Source organism: Candoia aspera, chromosome 3 (assembly GCF_035149785.1).
Source record: "Candoia aspera isolate rCanAsp1 chromosome 3, rCanAsp1.hap2, whole genome shotgun sequence".
In the NCBI taxonomy this organism is placed as follows: Eukaryota; Metazoa; Chordata; class Lepidosauria; order Squamata; family Boidae; genus Candoia; species Candoia aspera.
The window spans coordinates 107,769,410-107,797,045 of NC_086155.1; the positions used below are offsets into that span (position 1 = coordinate 107,769,410).

Sequence of the window (27,636 nt, forward strand, 5' to 3'; positions counted from 1 at the left end):
AGTCAAGATGGTGGGAATGACCATGCAATCAAAGCTCTGTTTTTTTAACGTGTAATGGCAACATCTTGTCTTTTTTTTACTATACCCTGCAGACATCCCTGTTAGTCACATATCTCCAACAGTATCCTTTTGCAGTACTTTTCATGGCAGGCTGTCATTTGCTAGGAGAAAGGACCAATACAAAGCTGAGACATTGCGGTTTGATCTCTTCTGTCTTCCTTGGGAAAATAGAACATGGAGTTTCATCTCCTATCTTGGAAACATCTCTAATTTTTCTAGTCCTAAAACTTAATTGTTATTTTAATAGATACCTATATATGAGATGATTCAATTTGTTTCTTCTCCAGCTGCACCCAAGCAGATACCATATTGCCCAAACCTAGTTATATTAGCACCAGCATTTCACAATTAAAAATGTGCATCTAGATATATCCATGACTGTGGTCACCATTAGCTCCTTAGGATTCCACTTATTTTCCCCACAAATAGAAGAAAATAGTTTTGCCCATAATTTGACAGGTTGAAAGGTGGGACGAGCCCTCTTTAAGTGGATTTGAATGAACAGTAGTTAAATTGTGAAATACAAAAAGGGGGAAAGGAATAGCCCCATCTCCAGTGATGTGATCTGTGCCTCCCTCATTTCTGCTCCTTTGCTCAGAAACACCAGATGGAATGTGATTGGCCAAAGGCGCTGGCTGGGATTCAAGGCAGCAGCTTTATATCTTTCTGAAAAAGGGCAGGCTGTGTTACAGACAGCGCTTCAGCCTTCTCTCACACCATCTGCTTGGCTGCAAGGACACAATCACCAAACGGCAAGATGTGCAAAGGATTAGCAGCTTTGCCCCACACATGTCTGGAGAGGTGAGATAACAAGTTTATGCCTATCAAAGAGAGAAGTGACCAGGGTGATGGAGAGAATGGAGATGCTGCAGCAATCTGGCAGAATAAAAGCTTAGTCCATCTCTGTGCAGAAGAGATGCCCAGTTAAAGAAATGTTGGGAAGTTCTGCTCTCATTCGGTTCTGGAGGAATTAAGCAGGTGAATGGACCAATCCTCTGGCCTTTATTTCTGATTGGGCATGGGACCAGAAGGTTAAATTACATTTGGATGCATAACCCTAAAAAAAAACAACGGTATGTTAGGACACGGTTAACGAATGAGAAGCAGAATTCACTCAAAATATTGTTAAATGTACTGTGGATGGGGGTATGATGTACTGCAGAGCATGGGTTAATAGTATGAAATTCCCACCCAAACCAGCATATTTAAAAGCTTTTTTTCTTCAGTGAAAATTGAAAAAGACTTTCAAAAGGGAAAATTATGAGCAAGGGAAAGATTTGTTTTCAGTTCTAGCCATGATGTACTTTAAAACTCTCTCTCTCTCTCTCTCTCTCTCTCTCTCTCTCACACACACACACACACACACACACACACACACACACACACACATCATTTTACAAGAATTTGATGACAGGCATACTCTTACATGGACTCTTGTCACGTTTTGTTTGGCTTTTTCTTATTCTTTTAATTACTTTCCTCCCAGCTTCATGCTGAAACCCAAGATATAAGCAGAAGGCTACTGAGGTAAATGTTGTATGACAATTAAATCATTATCATCATCGTCATCATCATCTGACCATTGTTCAAAAAGCTTTTCAGGGATCATAAGACACCAATTTGTCTAAAGTTTCCATCCATTACTGAATACAAGTGAAAAGCAAGATAATCTTTTGAGCTTTCATTTATTCACTCACCCACCCACTCACTTATTTACTCATTCATATGAACAGTCTATAAACCCATATAACCACTTGTAGCTATTATAAAGAAATATAAAATTTAAATTTAAATACAGGTGAAGACAGTGTCTTCAAAAGCAGATAATTCTGTGTCTGCTAACTAGCAATAAAAGAACAAAATTCTATCATGATACTGGGATTATTTATTTATTTGAGGGAATATTCCAGCAAATTACCATCAGTTTGTGATCTGAAATGATATAGCCCAGAGTCCAGTTTGGAAGCATCAAGGCCCACTATTAATGATTTTACTAATTCTCACTTTCACACCTTGTTTTGCATCAATGCAGAGTTACGCTATTCTTCAACATGTTTAACTAAAAAAAAGTCGGTTTATGTGCAATCTTTCCATATTTCTAGTGACTAGATAATGAAGGAAAAGAAATTGGTGGTCTAGATAATTGCATAATTGTAGGCCCTGATAAATAAACACTGTGATAAAATTATAGAATAAAATCAAGAAGAGCAGGATCTCAAACATGAAAGTATACATGATGAAGAGCCATCAGTCTCAAAAACTTTTCATCAGCACTTGTAATTAGCCTGAAAAGCAACTGAAAAGTGACATAAAATACTTAAGAGTAGCCAATAATTTATCACAATGGCCCCAGCATAATGCAAGAACAAAGAAGCCACTTGAATAACTTTGCCTTAAGGTGATAGATTAGAATCTATGGCCTCTGGATCTTCTGCCTGCATGTGCTTCTCTTTCCATGATTTTACCCACTGTCTATGAGCTAATTTGATTCAGACAGAGTTTTTCAAAAAAGGCCCTCTGGAGGAAGATAGAGTTTGTTTTTTAGCCATCCAAATTATTTTTTATTATTCCGTCCAGGGTTCCTCAAAATACATCTGGAAAACAAGAGGATGCAAATATACATGTCAAACCTCATTGGTTCAAGAGTAGCTTTTTATTTCTGAGTGCAAGTGTATGTGTGTGTGTCTAGTGTTTGTGTGATTGCCAGTTAATTTTTGCAGACATTCTTCTGAGTTATGGCATGGATTATGATAAATGAGATTCCATTGATTGATAGTGGAAAAGCCAAGTCATTTAATTGTTCTCTTATATTTTTTGCCAGTTGCTTTATTTTATTTATCTTTTAGTGTTTGATTAATGTCTGAAGATGTATTTTGTCACATGTTTGGCATCATCAGAGCTATGCTGCTTTGCAATGAAATGTTCGCCCTATGTACATGACTGCTCCAGACAAAGAAATGGAGCGTGCAATGTTCTTAAGTATTATGCATATGTGACATTGTCCTTTATTATTTAGCTTGGGGCTGCATTAAGATCTGGCTCTGACTTTGGTGATCACCCATGGGTAGGTTTCTTAAAAACAGTTTGAGGGCAGAAATTACAATAGGATTAATGGCTTCTTGGTTAACATCTACCTGAGCTTCTTTTCTGAGGCAAACACTGATACCATTGGGATAGGAATGTGAAATCTAATTCTCCCTTCCATATGCTTTTGACAGGTGAGAAGGTATTCCACTTTTCATTTATTATGATTACAAAACTGTTCATATTCTTTCAAGACAACTATTAAAAAATTTAAAATTTTTATATACTATTGCTCATAGGTCCTCAATGAGAATTAGATCTAACTGGAGACTAGTTCTCACACTGCCAAAGTTTTTAGTGAAGGATATATAATGATTTCAGCAATGCATTTGATGAAATCCTCCAGTATATTTATCCTGACGAAGTAACTCTACCATGGCTAGGTGGATCAGCAGCTTTAAGTAACCTGGTCAACAATTACACATTAATGGCAACAGCATTTCGTTCTGTTATACATAGGGTCTCCATGAGCCGTAAACGGCTCGACAGCAACTAACAACAACAACAAATCAACCTTGAGAGACTCAAGTGCAAGGATTTAGGGCTTAGGATGAAGCTGGGGGGCGTTGTTTTTCAATCTCTTTGCAAAGCTAAGAGGCATAACAAAATCCTACAGAAAATGGAATCAAGATTCAAAGGGATCTTGACAGGCTGAAAAAGGCTAGTTATAGGGCTCAGAACAGGCTAGCTAGCCTACTCCACTCAGCTCTACCTATCCCCATTCTCTCAACACCTGCCATCTCAGGTTACCATCTTAGTGTGCCTAATGACAGCCCTGATGTGTATAGATAAGAGATTATATTCCTTTATCTATAAGGAATAGATGGAAAATTAGCATCTAAAAGAAGGTAATAGCCTTTTAAATATTCAAAACTAAACTTTTCTTGGCTGTATTATCTTTAGAACCTCCTACTGAGGTGTGACCCAGTACTACCAAAATATCCAAGCAAAATGGGCAAGAAATTGTTTTTATTATCTGTAAAAATCTAGAACATCCAAACTTACATTTTCTCAAGCATGCATACATGCGTGTATGCATGCACAAGGGTGTGTGTTTGGTTGTTTCATGTTTATTTTGTAGTTTACAAGACATAAGGTATTCTTTCTATTATTGGGGTAGGGGAGGTGCAGTTTGAATACAATGTGCAGTTTTAATGAGAGTGTCCTTACTCAAGAGACCCCTTGGTAAACAGGGAGCATGGGGACTTAGTCACCCTTTGGCCTATGAAGAAGGCTCTTCTCCAGTAAAATGAATAGATTTCTTGGAACGGCTGATTATGGAAATGGCCTTAGAATCTGCTGATATCCTCCAAAGAGATGCATGAATAAAGCTTTCACTTCAGGATCTGAAGAGCAGCCAAAAGCATAACATCTTGATAACTGGGGTTTCCTGTGTGTGGAAATAGAAATTAAAGCAACTTAAAAGACAGATGATTAATGGTATCAAGAGACTTTCAAGGGCTCCATTACACATTATATCCTTTGATGATCTATCTTTGAAATGTCTGAGGAAGAAAAACAGAAGCTGCCTCTATGATTGATTGATTGATTGATTGATTGACTGACTTATGTAATAGGTGTGCTTGTCATGAGTGAGGATGGCGAGCAGGGGGCTCCCATCCAGGCTGTAAAGCGCATGCGTAGCACTGAGGAATTAGGTAGCCATTCCAAGAGACACAGATCGGGCCCGCCTTAACCTTTGGGGTTTATATGGCTGGGTTTTTCCCACGCTTCTTCAGTTTGTTAGGATTTTCCTGTTATGTAGCAGCAATAAAACACTAGAGACCCGTTCCTTGTCTCAGCGTGGTTCCTGGCTGTTAGGACAGTGCTATTCCTTACATTTAAATTCACTGGGTACTATGCAATAACTAAACTTTAAAATCAAAAGCAACATGAAATATATGGGATAAACTAACAAATAAGATGTTCCAAATGTCTTTGAAAGAATTCTAACAACTAAACTAGTACGTAAATAAATTCTCAAAGGCGTGAGAGCAAATTTCCCTGAGACTGCATACTGAGTAGCAAAACGTTGTGTTCAGCTGCTGCTAACTTGCAAGAAGACTCTAAGGAGCTTCCTTGTTCAGAGGTGCTGCACAGCAGCACAGCTGTCACTTTTGTCAGCACTCGAATGCAAAATAATGAGAGGGTGTGAACGAGGATAACACTTGAGGTGAATGAAATAAAGAGCTCAGCCAAGGCAGTTTACAGGAATAATTTTTGTGCTTGGTTTTAATTGAAACGTCTGCCATTCCCTATTACAGGACATGGAGGGCACTCAGTCTGGTTCACCCTATTTATCCCAGGGCATGGCATAGGAGAAGAGAGGAGATCCCTGGCAGACTTTAGGTTTAGAGGGGCTATTTATAATCTTGTATCTGGCAAAATTAGTATTGTGCAATCCCTCTGCCTTATTCATGCTATGTTATGGGGTCCAGATTCTAGACATCTGGTACAAGTCACAATGACATCAGATGTGATATATTGCCATCATGCAAATGTCATGAATTATATTATTTGCATCATGTGTAGAATGATGCGCCCTCCCTTATCCCCCTACAGTGCCTGTGCCCATGGTCCGGTTATGACCCTCCTCCTTTTCCCCATCACGTTTTCCATAAGTTTTGTTTCCATCATGGAGAAAAAGAGTTGATAGCTGCAGTTGTGTATCTGGAAGTACTCTAAAGATGGGTTCCTGCACTGAGTTAAGGCTATAAGGTGATCTGTTTATTTATTTTTTGCTCAGTCAGTTGTCTGAATCCAGGAGGTGTGATTCCAAGTGGCAATCCAGATTTCAGGATTTAGCATCTTGTATGTACCCAGGGAATTAGGGCCTAATCCACAAACCATGATTAAGCAAATCACAACTTTGTGTATTCAGTGAACACAAACAAATGTATTTAGTTTCATGTGTAGTTTGGGCCAAAGATACCTAATGGCTTTGCCCCAATGACACACAGGTTTTATTAACACGCTTAATTGGATCATTAGTACAGTTGATACGAGGGAGTGAATAAGTAGAGCTGATATGCCATGCAAACACTGGAATCAAGTCAGAGGGAGTGGTAGAGGGGGATAGCCCAAACTCTCCTGGGGTTGTTTGGCCTAAGTAATCTCCTTTGGTTAGCCATATTTTGCAAACTTGAAAGAGAGAGAGTTGGTGGAAGGTTAACCCTTTTTTCCTGTTGCTACTAGAAAAGCAAAATCTTAGCAGGTCAGCCACCCCAAGAGGACTCCTGTAAGAATGCTGTTTCTTTGTTTTATATTTCATGTCTTGTCCATTCCCCCAAGCCTCATAGGGCAGTTGAAAATGGAAAGAAAGGATGGGAGTGGATAAGCCTTCCCCAATTCTGTCTCTGGTGGTGCCAACCCCACTCAGGCCCTCCCAGACCTCTGTAGACCTTTTTCCCAGATTTTTTTTTAAGCAGTTAGAAGTGCCTGTCTCCCAGCCATTTTGGTGGTGGCTAGAGGGCATTCCAAGATGATCCCTCCCCATATGACCAGGGCATTTGTGATCATATGCTACTGGCATACTGGGTCTCTATTTTCTGCAGGATAGTTGCCGGCTGGGTCGACCATGTAGTCAGAATATAGTCATAGTACAGCTCAGGAGTCAGCAACCTGTGGCTTGCAGACATGGCTAAAATATAACTCTTAGTAATTACCTGGTTTGTGTGCTTTTGACTTAGCCCAGTTATTGTGGCTTATTTGGTTAAGCAAAGCATGATCGAGCATAATGTATGAAACCTGCCTAAGCTTACAAATAGTGAAGCTATTGTGGGTTTTACTGAATATTATTACTGAGTTTGATTCCTGCTCTTCTGACTGGGAATGGTAGGATCAAGAGATAACCAGGTTATCTGAAGTTCGATCAAGTCATCTTAACTGAACGTTTTGCACTATTTTAAAATAATGTAATATATTTGAATCTCATAGCTTTCCATAGAATGCACTACAGCTCAGATGGAGTACCTTTTTCAATCTTGCACTTAGTAGCAACTAGTGTATGTTCATTTATTTTTTTCATAATCTTTCTCTCCAGAGCCAAAGAAATCAAGACCAAGTTGGGCACGCTGCTCCAGAAGCCAGACTCAGCTATTGACCTGATCATCCCTTACCCGGAGAAGCCAGCAAAGGTTCAAAAGTAGGAATATACTTATTAGTTCATTTACCACATGTCCATACTTCAGAGCTTAGGGGACGGTGAGAAGGTTTCCCATCCCTGATTAAGATGTACTTTGATCTGTGATCCTTTTTCCTTTTAGCATTGCTTTTCTGTTTCACTAAGGGACACTTTTCATAATGTTACCTTGAACACTCACAAGTCATTCACATGATGCAAAAATAATGTCAGAACCACAAGATATCCTCATTGCAATGGAATTGCAAATCCCAGACTGAAGACTCATTAAAACTGAACATTTGTTCCACCTGATCTTCTTTTGGAAATATATGTGTAGATTATATTTAATTTCATAGACAGTAGGTTCTATATGTAGTTTATTATCTTTTTCATAGCACTGAGATGTACTGCTGATTTTAAAGCAATGAGCTGAGAAAATTTGGGTGAAGGCAAGAAATTGTGAGTTATGGAAAGAGAATAAGAGTACATAATTTTTGGTTTTGAATTGTGAAGACCAACCAATCTGTCTTACTCGGAGCATCTATGAGCTCTAAGTTTCAATTGCCATAACTAATGAGGCTTCTCACCAAAGTATGTTCAGAGGTGGAAGAATCAAGTGTCCCTAACCATTTTACTACCCTCCCAAAATGAAATTTCCCAGGGTCATTTTGCAAAGGGTGGCTTGGGCATTTCAAGCTTAGACTATGAGGTCTGGGGAATTAGTCTAATTGCACAGGATGGGACAGTTGTCTCAAAGGAAGATCCAGGATAGACCTGGCTGCAGGGTAGAAATGGATGGCTATTGAAGGCAGAGTCAATGGCAAGAATCTATTCTTGAGCAAAGAGCTCAAGTTAAACTGTCTCCCAGCCATTTTGTTAAACATGCATTAATTACCAGAATTCTCTTTTGCATTATAAAGGTTTCCCTCAACTTTATTTTCTGCATTTACAAAAATCAATATATTCGCACAGATAAAATGGAAATACAGTTTAAACCTTCACATGTGAAAATGCCTCAAACTCCTCCACTGGAGGGAATGTATAATAATTGCACAGTTTAGTTTGAATTTCTAAGTTGGTAGACAGCTCATTGTCCTTTGGTTGATAACACAGAGCAGATCTGCATGCTGATTTTATATACGTATATTGCAAAACCAGAGAGTCAGTTTGGTGAAGTGGTTAAGGCATCAGGCTAGAAACCAGGAGACGGGGAGTTCTAGTGCTGCCTTAAGCACAAAGCCAGCTGGGTGACTTTGGGTCAATCACTCTCTCTCATCCCTAGGAAGGAGGCCATGGCAAACCAGTTCTGAAAAACCTTGCCAAGAAAACTACAGGGACTTGGCCAGGCAGTCTCCAAGAATCAGACTGGAGAATCAGATTTTAAAATCCATGACTGAATGGATTTTTTTAAAAAAAATTGCAAAACCAGTGAGGTATCAGAGAATGCAGCAAACCAGAGGATTACTCTATGTTTGTATGGAGATATGTGCATGGCCAAACCTGTCCCATGCTCACCAGGGCTCTAGGCAACAGGGGGAGACTGATGCATGGTGAGTGACAGGTAAGAGTGTGTTCCTTACCGTGGATCTCCATTCTTCTTAACAACTTTCTCAAACTATGCTCATAGGAAAAGTGTGCGTGAACATCCAGAGTTGCCATTCATTTTTGTTGGCTCCACTGATAACAGCATGAGAATTAATATGTGGAACTTTTCCTGGCATGGAGCTAGATGGGAAATGTGTTGATATGTTCAGTTCTATAATAGTACTAATAAACTGCAGAGTAATTGTTACATTCTACTGGTTCTTACAAAATTCCCCATGCCTTAGAAAAGGAAATCCTAATTACATGCTGTGCTTTTACTGGTGGGTAAATAATTCAGAAATCAACAGAGATTTAAAATTAGCATTTGATAACAAATCTATTTCCATGATACATGGAACAAGATGCATTTTTCATTTTAGAAAATGAGAAATCAAATCAGCCTGAAAAAATATTTCTGTGCTTGTCTTAGGATTTTGGTATTTTTGAAACAGATGGTATCAGGAAGACAGGTTTTATTAATGAAGAAACTTGTGATTCCTTCAAGATTAACACATTTATTATTACGTAAGTTTTTTTAGATCCAAGTCCACTTCATCAGTGGTGTGGAATGTGATCCAGAGACACTCACAGTTACTTTGGAGGGAGTGGGGAAAAGCGTATCTCCTTGCAGAAAGGCAAAATTGCTTTGGATGTTAATTACAGAGAATCGTAAGCCTTTTTTTTCCAGGGGATGTCCTTGTCAGATGCTGAATGCACCAAAATCTTCCACCCCTGCTTCCCTGCTGAAGAACAACTATGAGTACAAGAAAACCTCTATACTTCTGAAGAAGTAGATTATCACCCACAAGAGCTTAGATAGTTAAAATGTGTTAATATTTAAGGTGCTATATGACCCTCAGATGGTTTGCTCTTCGTTCCTGTTTTTCATTTGTTTTTCTTTGCTACCACAAACTGACCCGATTAGCCCCCTTGGAAGGTTTTATATCATTATCATTCGACTAGATTAGAAGTAGGCAAGTTTAAGAAGAGCTGTATGGATGAAAACAGTGCAAAATGGTAGTAATACACTGATGCAAGAACGTTAGAAAAAGTGGCTCCATTTGTGTTCATCTACAAACTTCAAGCAACGTGCCGCTGCCAAAGGCCAATTGCCAGCATTAATCACTGTCATTTTTATCTGTGAGAAAGCAGTCTCCCATCTGTACCGAAGACAAAGCAGTTCCAGGAACTGGAACAAAATGAACACCAGTAGCATCAATGCTGTTAGGGAAAAAAGTGGCCTTAATGCACAAGGGGAACCTCTCCTGGCTGATTGTCCCTGAATCTGTTTCCAATTAGGCTGTAAAAAAAGGCTCAGCAGACAGGCTGATCTAAAGATTGCCTGGAGACTGGCACAGTTGATAGTAGCTTAATTTTAACCACCATTACAGACAAATTAGGTGGATCATGCCCTCTTTCTTTTCAAAGCCATTTGGAACAAATTAGGCTGTGGGTTTATGAGCTGCTTTGAAAATCATAATTTCCCTCTCCTGGCAATGGAAACAGATGTTGTGAGGCAGGTCCTCCACTGGTCTTTGGGAAGGAAAATGTTTGGTTTGGGGTGGAAAAGAGAGACCAGGGCTGAGTTACAACTTAGCGATTAGAGCAAGACTGTAGGTACCCCACCCTGACCCTGGCTGGATTCTGGCGGTATATAAACCTGAGAAATAAAATTTGCTGAGGAAATTAGCCTTTTTTTGCCTTATTGTTTTTTAAAAATAGAACCATGTTTCATAATTCGGTCTGGTCTGATTTTGTTCACTCTGCAAATATGCAAATGCTTGAGGCCTTCTTCCCCTGATCATTATCTGCCCCTTCTTTGGCTTGAAGAGCCCTTTGCCTCAAACAATTAAGCAGATCTTTATCCACGTGGACAGCAACTTTTATCTGATGGAAGCTGATTCTCACGAACTTGAATGTCATGTCCCAAACCACTTCCTGCACTTACGCAGAACTGAGGAAGGCATAGGAGTCCTGGATTAAGGCCAGGAAAAATGGTTTTGCCTGTCGACAAGATAAAGCTCCTCAGCTTAATCCAGTAAAATGGAAATGATTTCTTAGGACAGTTCATCCCAGTATAAACTAGGCAGGTTGATTAAATAGGGAAGAAGTTAAACAGATGATTATGTTTATTAAAAGGGGAGAAAAAACACTGAAAAAGAAATGGGATTGTTCCACTGGTTTCCCTGCACTTTCAATAACCAAAAAAAGGAAAAGCCCAGCATCCTTCATGGGAGGCACCTTCTGGCTGAGTGGCTGAGCTAAATCTTGGAACAAGTGAAATGCATGTAAATCAATAATAACAAAAATAGTTCCAGATAAAATGCATGATAGCCTGTATAGAGTATCTATCTACTATCAATTAATACTTTGCACATCTGGAATAAGGAGAAAGACTTCAAGGAGCACTTGAATTCTACATCAGTCTAATTTTAGGAGGCATCATAGAATCACAGAGTTGAAACACTGCATCACAATCTACCTTGATGTAACTTAAATCCAGCTCTGAATTTAAGTCAAGAGGAAAGGTTAAGCAGCAACTGCAAAGCAGACTCGCATAATAGCTGATCAGCAGGAGTCTCCACAGGAAATGCTCAAAAAGGTCAAGATGGTCACCACAATGGGGCTGTTGAAGTTCTGCCCATTTTTTATTTTGTCGCACACCCCTGCTGATGAGTTTCAAAAGAATGTTTTTTGCTTTGTATCATTCTTTCCCAACCTGACACCTTCCAGCTGTATTGGGACTACAATGCTAATATTTTTTTTTGCAGGGGGGAGCAGCTTTAAATGATTGATAGTGTTTTTCTTATTTCTCCAAGTAGAATAGCTGCAAGTTCTGCCCGACTATTTTGCAGAGGGAGAATTAAAGTTGAAAGACAGTTACAGTACTTCTTGAGGCTTAACTAGTTCCATTCCCCTTCTTTAAAAGTAACATCCCATTTGCATGGAGTGTGGTCATTTTTGCACTTCTGCAGCCTTGAAATTATTTTGCTTTGTTGCTCCAGGATTCATCTGAAAGTTGAGCTCTTCCTCACAGCTGTGTTAAAGCTCATTCTGCCAGTCTTTGAGTTGGCAGAAAAGCATGTTGGCATAAGCAGCTGAGCTCTGTCTTTCCTCATTAATAGGGCTGGAGATCACTGCTGTCCTTACAGTTTACTGCAAGACAGTTGAAGGGCAGTGATTGGTGAATTCCCCTGGCTGTGTTTTCTCTACCTCCCTGGGTACTTTGCTGGTAAGAAAAACAATCACTCATTACTGTGTGGTGAGGCAGGCTTGGGTGACTATAGGCAAGTCCCAGGGATGAAGGCTTTAGCCACCTTTCAAGTTGCCCAACCACAGGTTACTGGGGCAGAGGTTCCCTCCATTATTGACCCGCCCTTTGGGCTATATCTAACACAGGTCTAGCAGTAATTTGGGAGAACACTAACTCTGTGTCAAGAACCATGGTCTGACTGAGAGTCCACATGTGCAGTGAAGGGCTATGGGCTGAAGCATGAAGGCATTTCCTGGGGGATCTTCCCCACTTTATTCTGCACTCCTTTGCCACATGTCCTACTTGTCAGTCAGGCACAAGGTGAAGCAGGAGAGAGAAAATCGTAAATGCTGCAAGGGAATTACAGTGTTAGCAGCATCTACCTAGAAGTAGAGCATGGATTGAATAGGCAAAATGGTGCTGCCCCTGCAAAGTAAGAAATAAAAGCAGTAGAAAGTGCTGTCAGGTGAAATTCCTTGCAGCAGAAGCAACAAACGTCTGGAATGCATTTATCTGGGATAAACAAATAAAATAAGTAGGTAAATACATATGAACAGGTAATTCTATATCTTTTGGACCACACTGGTGAATGTTAGTCTAGGTATCTTGCCAGTGGGCTCCTTTCTGTCTTTGGCTTGTTGGTGTCTGCATGCACCTCCATAGTGGCTAATGTTTTGGCTTACATTAATACTTTAACTTCAAGTCCTTACATCCTGAGTAATATCAGATAATTATTATCCACGTTGCTATGAGAATCCTTAGCATATCTCACTTGAGACAAAAGCAGGCATTATCGGGAAGAGCGTGGGAACTGACAGATCTGTGGGAGAGATGAAACCGGATCCCAAAGCCACAGCCAAAGCAGGGGAAAAATTCAAACTTCAGATTTTGAAAATAAAAGGAAAGAATGAATACTCAGGGGATCTGCATGGAGAGCAATTATTCTCCATTCAGCCCCATTCTGCTTCATACAGGACAACTTAGAGTTGGAAATGGAAAAGATGGAAGGAATGTCAAAAGCTGAAATGTTAAAGGGAGAATGTGGAGAACTGGACTTCGTATGTAATCTTTCAGTACCAGAGAATAATTGAAAATAGTGCTATCACTCTAGCCCCATGTACCTTTTTCTCAACTTCTACTACCTCAAGTAGACTGACAGCTTTTACAGACTAATTTCTGGCCATACCAATTTTCTTGCTGTCTTTCTATTCATTTTTAATTAACAAATCAGTAGACATTTTTATCAGATCATATTGAGCAGCAGAGGAAGGTACATTTGTTTTTTAAAATGTACAAGGCAGACAAAGGGTCTCTTCTAGTTTTGTTTAAATTTGAAAGAGGATTTCTTCCTCACTGAAATGGCCATATGACTATGAACACGCAGCCTGAGGCAGTCTGTATGTTCCTAATTTTATCTAGTCCTAATCCAAAGTCAACCCTTTAGCTGCTTTTTTAAAGTTGAAAAGGCATACGGGACTTAGATTCATTTATTAGATGGATTTAGCAAGCCTTTGGCATCACTTCCTCTATTGGTAATATATTAAAAAATCAAAATGCTAAATTATTAATCCCTCTTGGCTATGAGGCAGTCAAATAGTAACAAAGCCTCTCTACTATAAACTGCACATATTTTTAGTCACCCAGTCCTTCCAAATAAGGCTTTTCCTCATGGCCAAGTTAAGCTGCTATCCACCAGTTCTTAAGCCATCAGAAAACTATGCCACCATAAAACTTGCCGCCTTCATCCTTCCATTGGCATGATGTCACCAAGTGAAGTTGCCCTTATTACAGCATACAGTGCACATAAGTATCAGGGATTGGTGGATTCCCTGGCTTAGGTTTCCCCACCAAACTTAACCAGCCAGTGGGAAAACACTATCCTTAACTGGGTTGGGGATGGGGCTGTGGAGGAGGTGAACCTTGACAGATGGCTAGACCGGCAGGTTCAGACATCTGTCAAAATTCACTCTACTTTTAGCAACTGTTTTTCATGGATTTGATGGGAGCCTCATTATCCACTCATGTTAGCTGATAGTTCGGCTCCTTCTGGTCATGGGTTTAATGCTCTTCCAGAAGGGCACTAAATCTGTATCAAAAAGGAGTCTATATAACAGAAGGGGGTTGCAGTATGAAGTGGCAGATCTCGTATTCACTCACTCACTCTTCCTCCCATGGCCCTTCTCCACTGACTCTGCTATCCAGGTCTCTGAGCTGTGTATTGACTCAAAGACTTGGTGACTACAGAGGGTGAACTCAGCTTGAAAGGAATGGACTTTCATACTTCCCCAAAATAAGTAGCTTTGGAGGACACTGCTTAGGTATTGGGCAGGAAGCAGTATACCTGCACGAGCTTAATGTGACCTGTAGAACCTTATCCCATCCCCTATGAATCAGCTGATCACACCAGCAACAGAATGGTGGGTGAAGTGTGCCAGATGGTTTCTATAGCAAAATCATGTCATCTTAAAAGGGAGAACACTACTTTAAAACCAGAACAACTTAGGACAACTTAAGACTGTCTCAGGTAAAGACATTATAAAGACATACCGTAGCACAAAAAGGAGGTTGTTGGGCTGTATTTGTGCCACAGCTCAGTTCAAGTGAGAGAAGGCTCATAAATAGCTCCTAGTGTTGCTGATCCAAAGTATTGTAACTTACTTCATCTTTTCTTCCTTAACAGATTCTTCTCTGCAAAGAAAAGGGACAGAACTGGTGAGAGGGATTACTAACAAAGAAGTTGCAAAATAATGAATAAGGCAGGGCAATTGTTCAATAAAAGACTTTTCAGGCAGTACTAATCCTTTTCTGACTTGCTGATCTAAATAATATGTTTTTATATATTTTCATTTTCATCTTTCCAGACCTTCCCCACAAGAAGCTTGGCAGTGGCGCAATTCCTTGGAAAAGCTCCTTCAAAGCCCTTGTAAGTCTTCTGTAAAGATCTCAACTTACTGTACTGGGAACACTTCTCCTAAGAATATTAAGGTATTTCTAGGCCACGAGAAACTAAAGTATTGCTTTGTAATCCACAGAGGAGAGGTAAGATTGCAACTGCAATAAAAATTATCATCTTTGTCATTTACTATTATATTTGCATGAGTCTTATATGCAGTATAAAATTATATCAGCCTGTATATCAGAACAGAAACACAAAGATCAGGATACACCTGGGATGTGTTTATACAACCTAGCTAACCAGGTCAGTTAGTCCTGTTACCTGCTTGTATACAATACATTAAACTTCGCTGGTTTCGTCTTTTTTGTGCCCTAACTTACTGTATTTTGCTAATCCAGCCTGTTTGGTTTAATGTATCATACAAATCCAGAAAAGCAGGTTAAGCGTATTGTGTGAACCAAATCGTTTATTTAAAAAAGGCTATAATAAAGAAATGTAACAGTGGAAAATCCATTATGTTTCAGGCAACCTCATATGCATGAATTTGTCCCATGAGCAGGAGTCTGAAGCAAATCCAGTTCCCACCGGTGTCTGTAGGAAGAATGGCTGAATGCAGAAACTGACTCTGTCTCCCCAGATAAGCAGAGGCAGCCCAAGAGAATGTGCTGAAGTTAATAACAGAAGCGGCATTTCCTCCCCCTCGCCGCCCCCCCGCCACATTCCATGCTCAAAATGCAAGAGGACTTCAGTTCACTCTTTCTTCAACCCTGAAGACATGTCCTCCCCTGCACCTGAAGGCAGCAGACCAAAGGAGGTTGCTCTGAGCAGGCCCTGCGACAGTTTTTTCTCTTAATGCTTTGCTCTGCATCTCAGCATCTACTGTTTATTTAATGATAGGGCCAATCTTGCAAGGAAGGCTGTAAAGTCAGACATAGAGTTTATTAGTGTTTGATTAAAGAACAGTTCCAAGAATTGTTGGAATACATATACCAATAAAGTATATGTAGCCCTTTGGGTAATCCTGCTTTTTCCACAGGGGCTAGTCCCGAGTCTGAGATGCTGCTATGACTCCCTGGCAGCAGGCCCAGGCAGTTTTTTTCCTTATCCAGCCCCCTCAACCAAACCTGCTGCTAACTCTCCCGCCACCAAGGGCTTTAAGGGGCATTTTCCCCACCCTCTAAATCCAGTAAGACCCAAGACACTCCTACTTTCCTGCTTTCAGAAACCAAAGACTGTGAACTGGTTTTTCTTTTATCAGCTGCATTAAACAACGACTATACAGATCTACAGCCAGATTTACTCAAATTCCTAAACAAAAGCACGACTTTACACAACAGTAGCTAGTGAATCCTGCTCCCCGCAGTCCCAAGGGACTTGGATGGAGACTGCTTTCTTTCTCTCTCTGACACAAGAGGCAGACTCTTTTTAAAATTCGGTACCTTTTTATAAATTCCAAATGTATTCATACAATCAAACAACCTCAGTAGTCCTGCAAAAACAGCAATTAAACAGTTTTCACTCCCCTCCTCTTGACTCTGCTTGATTCTTCTTGCATTTCTTTCTAACTGGTCCCACTGCAAATCCAGGTGGGTTGCTCGTTGGCTCCGTCACATGCTGGGCACGGTCCTTGTTCTCTTGGCCTCCGTCCTCTCTCCAGAAGACCCCTTGGATTGATTTCATTCATGGGTGGGACTTGCCCAGAAATTCTTTTCATGAACTTCAGGCAGGCATGTTAGCAGGGCACCCAGTAGGGAGAAAGCCTTCTGGTTCTCCTTTTGCTCTCTTAAAGTTTTACTCTTCTCTATTACTCACAAGTAATTCTGCTGTCGCACTTTAAATCTTACTTCCTCAAGTTGCTTTCCTACGCCAACGATGTTCTTTTCTTTTTCCTACTGTTTCTTCCAGCTGGGTCAAACCTATTTGCCTCAAGTAGGGCCCCTAGTTCATGTCTTGCTCTCAACTCTATGGGCAAACTCCCCACCACCACTGGAAGGCCAGGGCTCAGTTCATATTTCCTTGCAGACTCCACTTTGTCTATTAAAAATGCTATATTATATCTTCTGATCCTTATTTCCCCCTTGTTTACTTTTACATCCCCTTTTCTCTGTTTTGCTTCTGGTTAATTACAAACCTTACGTACTCAGATTTCTAGCACTAAATTTATTTCTTTGTCATGGCAAACTCCTACCAGTTTGCAGCAGTTTCCCCATTCCTCCAACTTTCCTGTAACAACCCTCCACCCCCATACTATATATATTACTGCAGATCCCTGAAAGAAGTACTCAACTTTATTAAACTGATTTTATTCCCAAAGTCTACCATGCAAGAACAATGTCACATCAACACCCAAAATAAGCTATAACGCTGTATGGAGCATGAGCAAAGTTCAATCTTAAATGGTAATCAGCATAATTAATTATACACATATACTTACACAGGTGAGTCCAAATAGAGGAGGAGGGTTGGTACACAAATTTCTTATGGATGCACGTGAGGTCTCTTCTGGGCTGGTCAGCTTCCAAGGTGGCTGTTTCCAGGATCATAAAGGGGCAGGAGCTTGTGCTGTATCTAAATGCCTTGGATAGGTTAGCCCTAATTGCCCATTCTCTTAGGTGTCTCATAGATCTTCTGGGTTGGGCGAATGTCAGGCTATTCCAGAGTCTGTTACAATATATTGTAACATTTGTCATTCCATTCAGCTCCATTCCCATCTGCATGGACATCTCATTCCCAGCTTTGGCCTTTATCTAGTTACTGCTTAGGGTTGACATTACTTTTGTTATCCCTGGCTGTTGATCAGCCATTCCTGAAAGTTCCACTCATTTGCTGATTCACACAATAAGATGAGTATCTTTAGCAGAGGTTTTCAAACTGTTCAAGTTGTGAAACCTGATCATTTAAAAAAAAGATTCCCAGAACCCCTGATCAAGAGGGTTGGAGCCTTTGAATGTCAGTTGACAAGCCCCCCCCCCTTCTCTGTACAGTATCTTAGTGACTAAGATATTATAAAAAAAAACCCGAAGGGGGAAAATAGGCTTTGTCCCTTGTAGAGAGTTTCTCCTTATTCCTTGTGGCAGGACTAAGGGAAAAAGTATTCTCTGTAAGGGAGTAGGGGAAAAGATCTTTCTGCAAGATTTTTCCTTTAGTGTCTGGCAGAGGGATTAAGGAAAAAGGGTTCTCCGCTTAAGAACTAAAAAAAAACCCCTCTCCTCAAGGGACTCTCTCCAATGGCCAAAGGGGGAAAAAAACCTTTGAAAAATCTCAAGCTAAAGCAAAATTCCATACTTAGCTGTGCTGTATGTAAGATTCCAGTTAGCCTAGGTTACCTAAATTTGCAACACTACCAATCAAATGACTTTTGTGCAGAGTGCTGCATTGACAGTATCATCAACTATTTCTCTTTCAGCTATTTCTTATATTTTATTGTTTTGTATAAGTAAATTCAAGACCACCAAAAGAGATTATAGCAGCCTGAGAAATAGAGTTGCTTCTACCACATTTATTGACCAAGCTTTGTTGATACTGCAGTTAGATTACTGAATGGGACATGGTAAATACAGCGCATCATTTTATATGTTTTAATATATGAACATGTGTTCATTTGTGAGCACAGCGCAGAGTGGTGATTTTATTCTGTAAGGCTTTAAGTGGCCTGGGATCCCAGGGCCCCTTAAAAGATTAGCCAGAGGAGTTTTTAATTGGATTCCTTTTACACTGAAAATGAACAGTTGTCAACTTGACCTGGGGCATAATCTGATGGCTTTTCAGGGCCAGACAAGCAAAGCCCTTTTAATTTGTTTAGGCCATTTAGATCTGTTAGAGTTTATCTTGATTTAGATCTGTTAATGTTTATCTTGAAACACTGTTCCTGTTTTAATTACTGTACTGAATTTATATAATTTTTAAAAAGAGATTTTGGTTGTTTTCAAATCTTTCATAATCTTCTATGTCCTTTTGAATCTAAGGTGTCTCCCCCACACCTAACATTTGCAACTTGCAATCTTTTTGCAAGATATATAATATGTGTCATTGGCATGTTGGGGGTTGAGTGGGAAGGTGGGCAGGAAATCAGAAGGTGGCTAGGATCTTCCATGATTTTAGTATTTTCTCTCTTTGCTAAGTAGCAGTTTTGTGGTGTGGCTGCTTTGAAGATTAAGGAGAAAAGAGGATACTAGGCCCTTTCATATGATACGTGGTAACTGGCAGGGAGGGAGACAAGTTACAGTAAATGACTGCAATTAAGGACAAGGAAAGAAAAGATTATACAACATCTTCCAAAGCATCCCTTTCATGATTGTCAAGCAACTCTACCAAATTACTGCTAGTTAAAAACAATCTAAACTAATTGGGCTTTGTTTTAATTGATCTGTAAAGAGTTCCTTGAATCTCCATTTCAGAATTATCATACTATCTCACATTTTCTTACATTTTTCTTCTGTGCTCTATCTACATTTTAATCACCATACAACTATACAGTCAACATCTTTGTGATTTTCATTTGGAGTTAACAAAGGGATTATGCTATTGAGTTTCACTGCGTATCTAATGCAAGGTATGCTTTTGGTGCTCCAAGAGTACCAATTGCAATCACTGCTTGGGTACTGGAAGCAGTGAAAAATTATAGCTGCTCAGGAGCTTCTGCAAACAAAGGTTGTTTTTTTCTCTTCCAGTTGCCTGAGCTTCTTTGCTGTTGTTGTTAGTTGCTGTTGAGTCATTTACGACTCATGGCGACCCTATGTATAACAGAATGAGTTGCTGTTCGGTCTTGCGCCATGTGCCTGACTGTTTGCATCCATTGTTGCAGTGATCGTATCAATCCATTGCATTGAAGGTCTTCCTCTTTTCTGCTGGCCCTCAACTTTACCAAACCTGATGTCCTTTCCAAGCAATTGGTCTTTCCTGATGATCTGCCCAAAGTATGAGAGTCTAAGCCTAGTTATCTTCGCCTCTAGGGAACATTCTGGTTGTATTTCTACTAAAACTGATTTGTTTGTTCTTCTGGCAGTCCATGGTATTTTCAATAATCTTTGCCAACACCACAATTTGAATTCATCAATTCTTCTTCTATCTTCTTTAGAAATGCATATTTGTGGGTACATGGCCTGGCCTTTGCTTTTTGATTGGAACTGTTGGGGCAAGCTGATTCCTCACCACATTCCTTGTCTCCCAGCTATAGATTGCAAAGACTCAAGGGAGAGTGGCATGAAACAAAGAGGAGTTACAGTGTGGTTGGAGCTATTACTGATGTCTGGATTCTTGCATTCCTCATATTTGTAATCTGTTAACATGACTTGCTAACCATACTGTATCATCTTCTTCCAAGATTTGTTTACAAAACTGATGGGACAAAGAGACACAGACAAGAAAAAGAAACTAGGGTAGGGTGATACAGTACAGCAAACAATCTTATAAGTATATGATCAAAGAAAAAGTGATCAAGGGATGTTGCACAATACAAGATTAATTATGAAGCTGTAATTTAAAAAAAAGGTATTCCACAGTTGCAACTGACATTTTTTAAAATCAATTTTTCTCTGCAGATGGCCTTGCCAGCTTCCAGACTTTCCTCCAATCTGAATTCAGTGAAGAGAATATTGAGTTCTGGATTGCATGTGAAGAGTATAAGAAGGCCAAATTGCCTGCCAAAATGACTGAAAGGGCCAAAAAAATCTATGAAGAGTTTATCCAAAGTGAGGCTCCCAAAGAGGTTAGTGGATTGCAATTAACTGAATGGAGATAAAACACTGGCTCTTGTTCAGAATTACGGAATTGATCTCATGAAAGTTTTGCCTTGATTAGGTTCCATTGGGTCCATACCTAAACACACATCCTTTCCCCTTGTCAGAGAAGAAATTGCTGGCTTCAGTTTCTCTACTGAACAAGTACTGTATTTGTGAATTTTGCAAAACAGGTCTCAGAGACAAGTCTGAGGAAGCTGTGCAATGGAAGGTCGGTCATTAAAAACTATAAACAAATGCACTGAAAACCTTTAAAACTGACCCAGGCATCATGGCAACAAATTTCCATTGCCTATGAAACTCTGCAACCTGTAATACAAGCACTTTGTCTCCCTCTTGCCAGGTGAATATTGACCATTTCACCAAGTCAGTGACCATCAAGAACCTGGTGGAACCATCTGTCAGCACTTTTGACTTGGCCCAGAAGAGAATCTTCATGCTGATGGAGAAGGATTCTCTGCCCAGATTTGTGCGATCCAACATATATGAAGAGTTAGTAAAGTAGCAGTGTGGCAGAGCTGTGCAAGGCATTGGTACACCTATGCAGGGTCATTGCTTCCTCTAATGACTAGTAGTCAATTTGTGTTATTTATAGTTGCTTCGCTTTGTATTTATTCCAGGCTTTGAAAACTCAGAGTCTGTGTTGTTCAACATAGTGACCACACTGTACTGTTTTGGTCTTTCTGTTGCTCCTTCAAGATTTATTTTACTCCCTTACCCCTCTTTTTATTTCTCATATTCAATGTCGTTGGCACAAAGTTGGGTTAGATAAGTATCCCAATCTAAAATATGACACTAATTATTTACATGGAGAAGGCCAAATTGTTTCTAGGACCTTTTGTCTGTCTTTGATGGGAACCATCAAAAAAACGAAAAAGAAAAAAGAAAAACCCAGATTTAAGAAACTTAGGGATATATCATCTGTCCTAAGAAAACTGGAATTCTGAACTGGGTAGCTTCCAATCATCCATCAATTAGCAAGTTAATGATCAGATAGACAGAATGCACATAGTTTTCAATCCATGTGACAAATATATGTTATTGCCACTGATCAGCAATCACAAGTTAACCAGTAACTTCACAAAGTCATAGACAAACATAAGGGAGGGTATGGTGTCTTTTAAAATGCAACATGTGTTAACAGAGGAAAAATCAAGCTTCTGTGTGTCAGATATCACTTATAGCTATGGTGAAGAGGGAATACAAAACAAGAATAAGCCTATAAAAACAATGAACTTCCTTTCTGATTTTCAGATAGTTCTCTCAGTGAACTGTATTTCATATTACTGCCAGAAATAATGGTGTCACAAGGAGATTTTAGTTCAGCGATTCACTGGGTGAATATGTCATTTCACTGCAACCTTTTCTGATGATAGCTAGTATTTGCCATTTTGTAATGAACCAATAGAAATTGGTAAATACCAGCACTTGCTACATAATGTAAGGAAATATTCAAACAATATACCACTCAAATGAAACTGAGTTAACTTAACATGAGAATGCCAGAATTGCATTTGCAGTTTGTAGCAAGATGATGATGATTTGGGGTTTATGAAAAAAAACTAAATTTAATGTTAATGACTATGACAAAGAGCAGATTACCTATTACCTGGAATTAAATAATCAGCTAATCAGAGCTAAGCAGTTGATCAAAATCCTGGGATGAATAGTTGATAAAAGACCAGCTTTATGTTTTTCTTAAAAATCATTAATCAACAGATTCCCTCATAGCTACCAGATAATAGAAATAGCACAATAATGAAACAGTTTATATATCCATTTTTAAATAAACAGTGTCTTAATAGAAATTGAAGAATGTTGATCAGGATAATTTGTCACCCATCAAACCAAATGTTGATTAAACCTTTTATTTTTGCAGACTCAATCAGGCAGTAAAACCAGATTTTTAAGCTCCTTGTGGGGTATGTACAGTTTAGGGGTGTACAAATTGTGAAAGCTCAGTCTATCATTTATTAGGTAAAAGAGAAAGTAATCACTTTTTGGATAGCAGTGATGAATTCAGAATCCATTCTGCAGTGCTAAAGATTTGAGTTATATTCAGATCCTGTGCTAAATGGCTATTACAGTACTACAATATTTAGGGAAGGAGTAAGAGTGAGAATAAACCACAGTACCTGCCCAAACAGTGTGACTTGTTTAACAACTCAGGCCTCTCTTACCTGTTTATTTTCTGTATTAAATTTATAAGTGTTATATTTTTATAATGGCCCTGCATAAACTCCAGTGCCTATGCACAGCCTTAAATAACTCTCCTGAACTCTCCTTATGAATTATGATGAAAATTCTTATGGTGAACCCTTGTATTCTTGCCTCTGTCTGTAGCACACTTCCCAAGTATTATTTTACTACACACCTTTAATCACAAGATTTAAATGTTCTTGTAATACATGTATTAGTATGATCAAGGTATTAAGCCTGCAGTGACATGAATGGAAAAGGCACCCAGATAGAGTTGGAAAAAAATGCATTAAATTTTAGAAAATAAACCAATTGTACTGGACTAAAAACCAGTTTACAGTCAAAGCCTCTACTTTTACTCTGAAAAGTACCAGTCAACCATTTAATCAATTTTCAGCCCTGCTTTCCCTATCAGAAGCAGGTAATTGATACATCGATGCAATTTGCCACTGGCTATGTTGGCTCTGCCTGCCGGCCATGGTGGTTCCATGTCATGGCAAGATGTGCACAGAAGTTGGTTTCAAGTTGACAAGATGTCTAACATCACCTAATTAGACGTTAATTTCTATTCCTCCCTAACCCAATAAATTTTTCTGATTCTCAGAGACACATATGGTTGTAATCTATTATTTTTATCAAGAGGAGAGGTGAACCATAATTGCTACCATACTCTTGTATGCCCCTCATACAATCTAGTAGAGCTCATGTAAAAGATGGTCAAACTGAATTGGGCTCAAATGCTCTTACTTGGCTTAGCTTTTTCCTACATCCTGAGCAGCAAAAAAAAAAGGGGGGGGGCGGGAGGAGTCCCAAGTGCCCTCCTTCCCTTCCTTGTTTTTTTTCCTACTCTGTCCCATTATACCATTGGTATCATCTTCTTACTTCATCAGGCATCAGTTGTCTCATCCCTGTCCCACTATATTCGATTTCCCGACTGCAAAGTGCCAGTCTTTAGCACTTAGGTAGCCAGTCCAGCTACCAATTGTGGCCCAGATCTAAACAACACTGGATCTTGCAGTTCTGTGCTTAGAGCACTCTCAGTTGAGTGAACATTTAATAGCTTAACGAATGTATATTTGGCCTGTTAAATATATCCAAAATGATAAGCGCCAGAAAATTTCACCAGCCAGGTCATCATTTCCGATTTTCTTGAACTGCTCAATAAACAACTTCTGCTCCCCCGAGCTATAAATATAAGCATACTGTCTGGCCTTTAAAGAAAAGTCAAATTGAAAGGAAATGCCAAACGAGTAACTACTCTACAATGCTTTAATTATCCTCTTGAAGAAAGAGCTCAAAATGAGTGATTCCGGCCATCAGCCTTCTCCTAACATTATGAGGGGATTATGTGAGAAAGACACTTATTTCCAGGGTCTATTTTGGAGAGCACACACATCCTACTGACTCAGAAGCCATTAACATTCATCCTGCCTAGAGGCAGATTTTCCAGTTACAGCCAGAGGCTATTCCATCCCTGAAGTTTGAAGGAGCTTGTCAATAAGTTTAACCCAGCAGCCTACTCACTTGGCTCTGTGATACCTCTGATGGCTTGATATGAAATAAAGGTTCAACAAACTTGTTATAATTATAGTAAAAAAATAACTTACAAATGCTGCTTCCACACTAACAGACTAAATGTGTCACGCATGGCTAAAGATTAGGCTTAAGGTTTACCTTTCAAGAAAAACATCATGAGAGTTAAGAGTTATGCGTCATTTTTTCCTGACTGGTGCGCAGAATATATGGGGCTAAATTCTCCCCATGTATCTAAAAATGGAAATATTTAGGAATGCTTTGTCCCTTGAAGTGGGCAGAGGGTCTGGATTCAAATTTGTATCAGAACATAATAAGCCAATTGTACAGACATCTCCAGTTCATTGTTATATTATTCTCAGTGGCTGTTGTGAGTTCTGGTTCATTCTGGACAGAAAGCAATGTGATTATAATTGAATTGTATGCAGGGTGGAGAAGATCTGAATCAACTGTGGCTATGAGAATTTAGGAGCTGCCCTGTTTTAATTCCATATAGGTATATTTACAGTCCACAGTTTTAAAGCAGCTACAGCTTTTGATTGAAGGAGGAATGGGAGGTGAGAAATGCTGGCTATGACAAATAGTTTCAGAACCATTTGTACAGCCTCTGTCTTTTCCAAGCTGAATAAAAAGCAGTGATCATGTCAGTGGAATGGGATCATGGGCAACTAGGTCCAGTGGCTCTCAGGCATCTACTAGAGGATGCAGGGTTGGCCCATCCATATAGGTTAAGGAGACACTCAGCTATGGTGTCAAGTCAAGTAGGGAGTCCAATTTCAAGGGGGAAAAAAATCAAATCTGCCCTTAGGGTTTGAGAGTGGGGAATGAACTGCATGGTTTGCCTAGGGCACCAGTTGCTAGCAACTAGTCTAGGGACATCACTGAGTGTAGCTATGACCAAAGCACAGTTCAGACCCCGTGTTCCTCAAGGTAACTGAATGTGGCATGGAAGGTATGTTCAGATGGTCCAATATACTTTTCTCCCTGCCTCTTCTTTACATCCTGGGTGCATGGCATGTGTAAGGTTCTCACATTTTAATCTCATACTAACAACCCTATGAGACAGATCAGGCTGAGCAAAAGGAAGCTGCTGAAGGCTGTCCAACAAATTCCCTGGCTGATTTCCAACATCCAAAGCACAATACTCTAGTGGACACGCTGCTGTTCACTTCATAGCCACTCTACCAAACTAATAGCTGAGCATTCAGCACTTGATAAAACTACTGTAATACCCTCAAACATTCCTCATTTTTGGAATTGCTATCCAAGACTGAAAGATGTCAAATATTAAGAAGGGGACTGCATTAGCTTCATAGAAACCTAGGATGTTGTGTTCAACAAAAACAGTTTCTCAGTAGTCCCAGAAATGCCATTAGGAGTCAGTTCTCTTGATATTGCTTGGATTTTTTAAAATCAGCGTTGAGACTATTTTCTGAATGAAGGGGAGATAGAGACAGAAAAGAAAATCTGCTCCATTTCCTTTTCCAAGATTGGTAGGACTGTATTGCTTATTATATCAGCAGTCATCCATTATCTTGATTTGGCCTATCAGACAGGAGTAACCACAGCAATGGTCACTGGCTTCAAGTTGGCAGGTGCAACTGGGCAAGTGAAGCCTCATACCTTTTTACGTGTCTGCAATGTGTGCAATATTAAAAAGGGGCAGGGTTTAGATCACCTGGTGGTGCCCACCATTTTGAAGGTAGTGAAAGGAAAACATTCATCACACAGTATAAGAGCTTTATTGTGAACAGGCAGACATCAGGTAAGCCAGAATTGCAACTGTGACACTTTACACATTATTCTTGCAAGGATTTCACTTAAGGAGCCCACTGAAAATTGTGTCATTCCTTGATTTGCCACAGCAAACACAAATGCAAAATGTGTCCTTACCTTTGAGACACATTTTTAACAAGGTCTAATAGACCCAAATTACTGTACACTACTTGGTAATAGAAAAGTTCTGCCAGACATAAACTTCCAATCTTTTCCATAAAAGTGGAGTTGTAAAACATGTTTGTATTCTATTTAATTTTGAAGGGCATGCATGTCAAGTTGTATGTGGGGGGGGGGGATGAAAAGAGCATTGCAGATTTTTATTATTATTTTACAGCCTGCTAGCAGGATGGTGGTCTTGTCATAGCTGATATATTATTTATCCTACTTTTATTATTAAATAACCACATTAGTCATATATTTATATTCATCACATTTTATTATTACTGATAGGCTCATATATAATAAATATTGGCAGAGACCTCTAAGAACTTCTCCTGCACAAGCTGCATGAATGAATGGAATTTATGCAAGTTTTATTCTTCTGACACTTCTATTCATTGCATTCAGGCTAAGCAGGAAGTTTCCAATAGGTTTAACTATGTAAGTTTTTTTTTATTTGTAGGATAAGTTTTGCTAGAGTGCAGTAATTTGTGATTTGAAAAGTGCAAGTCACAGATAGATGTCAAATTAAAAATATTTAACCAGCTTTTTATCCAGTCTGAAATAAAGCATGTCTTATCATTCCATAAAGTGTTTGTTTTTTTGTGCAATGCTGTTAGGCAGTTGGGTTTAGGAAATGTGAGAAAGGCCTATAAATACAGAAATGAGCCTCTGTTCTGTATATATTCTGAGTATATGGTTAACAGGTAACCACAGAGATGGCCCAAAAGGTCTTGCTCTTGGGGCAAGGGGAAGATCAGTGCTGCCTCCCACCAATCCACACCCTCCACATACACCTTTAGCAGCAGCCTGCCATTCACCCTCTGCCAACCTCTGGCTGGTTGCCCTGGACATACTGTTTCACTCTGTCTAGGTCAGGGCAAAGAAGCTGTGGAGTCAAGAGGTAGGGCCAGGTAGATTGGTAGGAGCAAACAGATTGCAAACAACTTCGAGGAAAGCTAGTGCAGGCCTATTAATGCTACCTTGCATAAATCCTCACTCTCCTTAACTTCTCATATATCAAGACAAGCTGATACAGAGAGTTGAAATTAGTTCATGCACAATGTTTAAAGAAGTACAAAAGAAGTGTCACTTCTATTAAGAAAGACCCATGGAAGCTCAGTGTGTCTCTGTGCTGCCAATGAAAATGCCACATATTTTAGTTTCTGAAACTTGACGAATAGAGTTCCTGCACAACCAACTAGAGAGACACGTTCTGTATCTAGAA

The 27,636-nt window shown here is 39.5% G+C and overlaps 1 protein-coding gene across 1 annotated transcript; it reads left to right on the top strand.

Annotated features, from left to right (window-relative positions):
• Positions 1–736: 736 nt before the first annotated feature.
• Positions 737–26,482, top strand: LOC134493760 (regulator of G-protein signaling 5-like). Its single transcript, XM_063298518.1, has 5 exons — positions 737–861; positions 7,187–7,288; positions 14,966–15,027; positions 20,541–20,707; positions 21,082–26,482. The coding sequence occupies exons 1-5, from the start codon at positions 818–820 to the stop codon at positions 21,241–21,243; spliced, it is 537 nt and encodes a 178-aa protein (XP_063154588.1). The 5' UTR covers positions 737–817; the 3' UTR covers positions 21,244–26,482.
• Positions 26,483–27,636: the final 1,154 nt, after the last annotated feature.